This window comes from Vanessa cardui, chromosome 30, assembly GCF_905220365.1.
Source record: "Vanessa cardui chromosome 30, ilVanCard2.1, whole genome shotgun sequence".
In the NCBI taxonomy this organism is placed as follows: Eukaryota; Metazoa; Arthropoda; class Insecta; order Lepidoptera; family Nymphalidae; genus Vanessa; species Vanessa cardui.
Window position 1 is genome coordinate 6,111,953 of NC_061152.1, and position 7,054 is coordinate 6,119,006.

Consider the following 7,054-nt stretch of genomic DNA (forward strand, 5'->3'; position numbering starts at 1 on the left):
CCGGCAGTCACGTGATCTCAGACCAAGTAAAAAATGCTAATTCTTTTTTAACCAACCCATCAATGTCAACGAAAACTCTAGAACTAGGAAATTATAAGACTGAGTTTGACGAGAAAAAATGTATGAAACCCGCCGACGGGAATAGGTTAAAACAACTTAAAGAGTTACATCATTTTAACACACCCTTATGGCAACACGTGCGCTATAATAAAGCATTAGCTGAAGTTACTGCATCTCCGGGATTTTGCAACCTTAAAATCAATGATGAATTATGCTGCCTCAATAAAGGCAGAGACTTTTTAGCCCCTACCGAACTATTTGTTGCGGGACTGACCAATGCCTTGTTATACCAAAAGGAGTTGTTGCAATCAGACTTACAAGATATACTAGACTGGGCTGTTAAAAATCCAAGCGAGCTAAACAGCGACAACTTATTTAATAAAATGAGCGCTACGTTTGGTGAGTCTTCCGCCTCCTATAAAAATTCGGAGCGCACACTACAAATCGTTTGTGGCAAGCGAGCGGAATGTATAGAGGTTAGACGTTCATGACTCATATCAGAAATACCTAATAAAAGTGTACAAACTGCTCTTCATAATATTCCACCTAGCGAAGAATCTCTTTTCGACAAAACAAAGCTACTATCGCTTATTCAGTCTCTCGGAGGCCCACAATACTGGTTGTCACAATCACAATCACAGACATACAAACCTAAAGATAAGTCTAGTTTGAAGAGAAAACATAATGAACCCTCAACATCTAGAAGCTATAATTCTACCAGGTCTAATTATTATCAAAGTTCAGATAAGAAACTACATAATAAGCAAACATACAAAAGCAAAACTGACAACAACAAGCAAACTAAAAATTTACCATTTCGTAACAAAGATAAGAAAAAATGACTGTCCTACACAAACATTCAAGGGGGGTCGCCTTGTACAGTTCCAAGACAAATGGCAGTCTTTGGAGGCAAACAAATTTATTATGATGACAATTACGGGATCCCGAATACCCTTATTCAGAAAACCTCCCCTTGTTTGGCCTACAAAAATTATAATGGACCGGTACGCAACCAAATCATCCCTTGCCATGACTCAAGTAATTCTTGAACTAGTGGATCAAAATATTCTTCAAGAAGTCGGGGAGAAATATCCGAGTTTCATCTCCAAACTTTTTCTCCGGAAGAAAAGGGATGGTTCGATGCGCCCCATATTCGATCTCCGAGAACTAAACAAATATGTAAAAACGAAACACTTTCATTTGATTTCCCATACAGATGTGCCAGATTTTCTCCAGCCAGGAGACTGGATGATAAAGATCGACATTTCGCAGGCTTATTTTCATGTCCCTATAGCAAAATCACACAGACGCTTCCTCAGAATCAGCTATCAGAACCGTATTTACGAGATGACGTGCCTGCCTTTTGGTCTAGCTTCTGCTCCGCACCTTTTCTCTTCCATTACATGCTGGGTCGCGGAGACCCTGCGTGCGAAAGATTGTCGAGTGCTAGTCTATCTAGACGACTTTCTTCTGGTGCACCAAGATCGAACCAAGTTAGGTTTTCAGGCTGCGGAAGCCGTAAGACACTTGGAACAGTTGGGTTGGAAAGTGAACTTTCAGAAATCGGTCCTAACTCCAACACAAGACTTGGAATATCTAGGGATACGTTGGCTAACGGACAAGAACAAGATGGTCTTACCAAACCAAAAAGTAAGCAGCATCAACAGCGCCCTAGAACACATTACAAAAAAGCAACACATGAGTTTACGACAATTACAAACAATTTTGGAGCAGCTGAACTTTGCCAGTTTTGTCATCCCACGGGGCAGACTACAGTGTCGCAATTCCCAAATCTTCTTGCGACGCTTCGACAAGAGACTACCACGTCAAGTACATCGTGTCCCTCAGAACGTTTACCGAGAGATGATGTGGTGGCGCGGAGCCACTCATCACTCGTTACCAATACACAAAAAACCGGCTAACCATTTCCTGGCAACGGATGCTTCAGATGTGGGTTGGGGTGCTCAACTGGATGGGAAAATTATGTCAGGAAGCTGGTCACTCTACCAAAAGAGGTGGCACAGCAACAAAAAAGAATTATTCGCCGTTTTCGCTGCTATCAAAATGAACTTAAAAGCATTAGAAAAATCACATGTACTCATTCAGTCAGACAATCGAACATTGATAGCGTATATCCGAAAAGAAGGCGGAACCAAGTCCGTAGCGTTGTTGGAACTGACGTTCAAACTTCTCCAACTGGCGGACAAATTCGAAATAACGCTGTCAGCTTATTACCTCCCGGGGAGGTACAATATAATTGCGGACAGGCTATCAAGAGGAAAGAACCCGGCGGAATGGCACCTGATACACATTGCAACAGAGAAAATCTTCCAAAAATGGGGGCATCCCGAAATAGATCTGTTCGCGTCAAAAAATACAGCTGTTGTACGAAACTACGTATCGATAGACTGCAAAGATCGATCGGCATGTTATACAGACGCCTTCAGCAGACCTTGGAATTACCGGATCGCCTGGGTTTTTCCGCCTCCCAGCCTATTACCCAGGGTCTTAACACATCTGAACAACGCCAAGGGGACTTGTAGTGGCCCCAGACTGGCCTCAGGTGTTCTGGCTACAGGACCTGAAATCGAGGGCTCTAGAACCACCACACGAGCTACAGAATCTCTCGGAAGTGCTTATAGATGTGACGACGTCGCAACCTCCTCCACTAGTGCAGAGATTAGCACTGAAAGTCTGGAAAATTGGGGGTGGGGCGAACAAATAAAAAACTGGGCTGTAGAAGAAAAAGAATTGTTAAGAAAGAGTTGGCGACAATCAACACTTACCACCTATTTTCCTGCTATAAAGAGATGGTTAACTTGGTGCGCTAGTTCACGCGTGAACCCAAAAACTCCCCAGTCTACCGATATAGCTAGATTTCTAATACACCTTTTTCTAAAAGAAAATTTAGCTTACAGCACGATCCTGGTGCACAAATCAGCAATTATGACATTTTGTGGGCCCCATGTTGAACAACCAACATTTTCCGATTTTTTTATCGAACATGTCCTTAAAGCGATTGGAACTGTTAAACCTAAAGCCATAAAGAGACCATTTACATGGGATCCTCGAATTGTTCTAAATTGGCTGTCAGCTAACCCCTCTAAGAACACCTTATTCGACTTGTCACGAAGGACAGCAGCAGTTCTATTGCTAGCCTCGGGACGAAGAATCCACGATCTAACTCTTTTAAAAATTTCTACAGAGAGTTTCCAGGATAATGGAGATAGCATCATTTTAATACCGGCTTTTGGGTCTAAAACGGACACTCACAGTTATCGCCAATCTGCATGGAAACTCTCTAAACATGATGATCAAAATATATGTCCCGTCACCTTAGTTAAAGCACTTATAAAAAGTTCACAAACTAGGCGGTTAACTAGCAATAGCAATTTAAATAACCTTTTCATTACTGTTAATGGTAACGTTAAGGCTGCCTCTCAAACTGTAATCGGAAATTGGGTGCGTACACTTCTTCAGGACAGTGGTATTAGGGCACCTCCGGGAAGCTGTAGGTCAGCGGTAGCTTCCTTAGGGTGGTTAGATAACCAATCGATTGATGATATATTGTCACGTGGAAACTGGAGATCATCCAGTACATTCTTTAACCATTACTGTCGTATAATAGAATCTAAAGTTAATAATAACTCTTTTTTCAAAACATTTAGAGCCAATTGATTTTTTATTTATAATATATTATATAAAAAATACTTATAAACAATTGATAATAATTTTAATGAGTAATATTTGTTTGCACAATAAGTATTGGAAAGAAAACAATATTTTATTTTTGTATCAATTTAATTATTAATTGTCAAGTCTCTGATCTCAATTAATTCTCTATAATTTTGCTAAAGTTATGATAGTAAATGGAACAATGTAATAATATAATATATATTGTATCTTTCAAAAAAATTTAAAGTCATTAAAATGTATCGTTACATTTCAGTCGTTTTTAATTTATTCATATCGTTAGCAATCAATTTCATCATAGCGTTGTGCTTATAAACAATACATATTTCACCAGCAGATAACAAACACGTCTTCACAGCAATGCTGTATGTTTTCCGGAAGGCACATCAATATAACGGTTTTACATAACAATAAAACCGATATTATGTGCTGAGAGGAAAACAGCATTGCAGAAAGTACTTCCTGGTGAAGACTATGAGGGAACATGGCGCCAGTTCCCGCGCACTTGCTGGTTAACTAACGCCACCTGGTGTCATTCAGGTGAACTAAGTTGAGAAAGGTAACAATCGACCACAGATTAAAGTAAGTATATATGGGCGCATGTCGCCATCTATCGGTAATGATTGTTAAATAACGATATTTATATTTTAAGTTATCGTTTATATTATTATATTTTAATTAGATAAATGTCGAAGTAGCGTAAATATGTATTTTAATAGCTATTTGTAAACATGATGATGTTATTTATCAGACTTTAATAATTAATAGAGATTTGATTGTTTTATTATTTGGAAGATGTGAGCTCATGTCACCATTTATCGGCAATGGTTTTAAAATATTAATGATATTAATTAATAATTATATATTGTTAATTATCATTTTAATGTTTCTATTTTATTATGTAAATTTGTAAAACACTACAATATAATAAGTAAAACTAAAATGTGGATTCGTCATACAGCGCCACCTATAATGTGTCATAACGGACTATGTAATAGAAATGTTGTTTTATATTACTTATTTTAAGTAATTCACTTGTATTTGATTAAGAGGTGTATTTAAGAATAAGAATCTTATAAATATTCATTTTTAATATTAAACTGTATTTCAAGAATGAATTTGCAATACTGGCATAAATAATTATGAAAGTTATAGTTGTGAATATTTTAGCAACGACACATCGCATTGACACTTTTTCGAAGAATTTACTTAATTTTATAATATTGTTAATATCATGTAATAAATAATATTGAAATGGAATGGAATTGCGTTTAATTGCAATGGAAGCTGACAACCCAACTATATCTCCGACAGCAGCGGTGGGATCACAAGCCCCCAAACTCTTCAAGACCTCCGGATGAGCCAACATTTACTATGGAACAAGTTATGGGTCTTCTTACATTTATTACGAAGACAGCTGCGACAAGCGCTGCAAGAGCAACTTTAACAGCAGAGACCGTGCCTTTGCGGCGAACCATGACTTTTATATACCGCCGTTGAACCCTGATGAGAGATCACATGACATCAGGGACTGGTGCGCTAATGTTGATGAAATCGTTATGAAATTGAATATTCCGCCACACGAAGCTCGAATGAAGGCTATTCTGCAATTGAGAAGACGAGCCAAGACACCTGGTCGCTGCACTCAACAATGTGTTAGCAGGTGAAGCAGGAGCTGATCTATACTTCTGGTGAAGAGTTCCGGTACGCGGATGATGTGCAAAAATGGCGCAACTACACTTCGGACCAGGTGACGTGCTGCAGCTACGAATATACTCCAACAGCCTGGACGCTCTACTAGAGAGTTCGACCAGGAGCTTCCGATGTCGGGGTGGTAGATGCACCGATCACAGGTATTTCGTAGTATTTTAGTTTATTGGGATTTGAGTTGTTGAGAAGTGCACACGAGGCGCTCCCCAAATTAGTGTCGATTTTTAAAACGTATAGAAAACGTAAAATAGAAAATAAAGAAAGTAAATACAACGATTCTAAAAAATTATCTGTTGTTTAGAGTTCTTTAAAGGATCATGTTATATGTTTCAATTGCCGAATCATTTGTCACGCGATTGTAGAGATAAAAATTCATCTAAGCCTAGCTCACATTGATTGCAATTAAATAGTAATTCCAACCTTAGTGGTTGTTATAGAAACGCTAAGATTACTGAATGTAGTTACTATCATCGTAAGAGCCATTTTGAGAAAATTGTTACCGGCGTCAAAGTAATGAACGTAACTCCTCCAGAAGTATTAATTAAGTATTGTTCATCTATTAAGCATAGCACCATTAACGTTATTATCATTAGCAAAAAGTATAACTATTTCTTAATATACTGGAGACGATTGGTTATAAATTCGTAAAACAATAGATGGGTATGATAATTTTGATATTTCCAAATGTTACTTTCCTAAAACTAAAATTGAATGTCTTGGTAAGATTAGAGAAAACTAGTAGTCCAAATTTCATGAAATTCGGTTCAGCGGTTTGGTCGTAAAAGAGCGAAAGACAGACAACATTTTTCACATTTATAATATTAATATAGATGCCACTACAAAGCTAAATCTAAGAAAAAGTCAGGCTCGTAACTATCCAAGACATAAAAATATAAAAGAGGAATGTCAATTTAATGATTAAATATAATATAAATTTAGTACAAGACCTTTAAACAGACAGTATATATTATTGTTATGAACTGGAGTCTCTTGCTGTGGTAAAGGTAATGAAACTTTCGATATTTTCTTCATGATCGATAATTTAAAGTAGTCACAGACTGTAACTCTCTGACTTTGAGTCAAAAATATGACCTAAAACCCATAGGTCTTTACGCATAATCTTCAATGTGAAATTGAATACCAGAAGGGCTTCAAAATGCACATGCTAACTTTTTTCAGTTGTAATCCAATTAAAATTCCAATAGATGTCAAATAAATTAATGTAAATGAATAACTCAAGTTCATTTATTTGGTCTGTGTTCATAGCGTTGGTCATAACTGGTAACTTATTGAACATAAATAAAATTTTAACAAAAAGAAAAACCGACTTCAAACAAAACACAATTTTAAAATAAATAAAATTTTAACAAAAAGAAAAACCGACTTCAAACAAAACACTATTTTAAAACAAATGAATATGCACGAAAAAGTAATAAAAATAATTGCGTATTCAACATATTTTTTAGAGTCTTCCTAAGTTAAATGAAATGAAAAATATTAGACTACTTAAAAGTCGATTAACGATTATATCATGTAGTTATAGTTATTGGTATATTTGGAGCCGGTGTCAGCCACGGTCCCCTTGCCCCAA

At 37.0% G+C, this 7,054-nt stretch overlaps 1 protein-coding gene across 1 annotated transcript; it reads left to right on the plus strand.

Moving 5' to 3' along the window:
- Positions 1-1,056: 1,056 nt before the first annotated feature.
- Positions 1,057-5,554, plus strand: LOC124542141. Its single transcript, XM_047120076.1, has 2 exons — positions 1,057-3,522; positions 5,417-5,554. The coding sequence occupies exons 1-2, from the start codon at positions 1,057-1,059 to the stop codon at positions 5,552-5,554; spliced, it is 2,604 nt and encodes an 867-aa protein (XP_046976032.1).
- Positions 5,555-7,054: the final 1,500 nt, after the last annotated feature.

What these genes read in the sequence shown, in the direction of transcription:
- LOC124542141 (XM_047120076.1), top strand. Translation starts at nt 1,057, where the DNA reads ATGGACCGGTACGCAACCAAATCATCCCTTGCCATGACTCAAGTAATT. An exon ending in AAACTGTAATCGGAAATTGG is followed by an intron (nt 3,523 to 5,416) that starts GTGCGTACACTT and finishes ATGTGTTAGCAG; the next exon opens with GTGAAGCAGGAGCTGATCTA.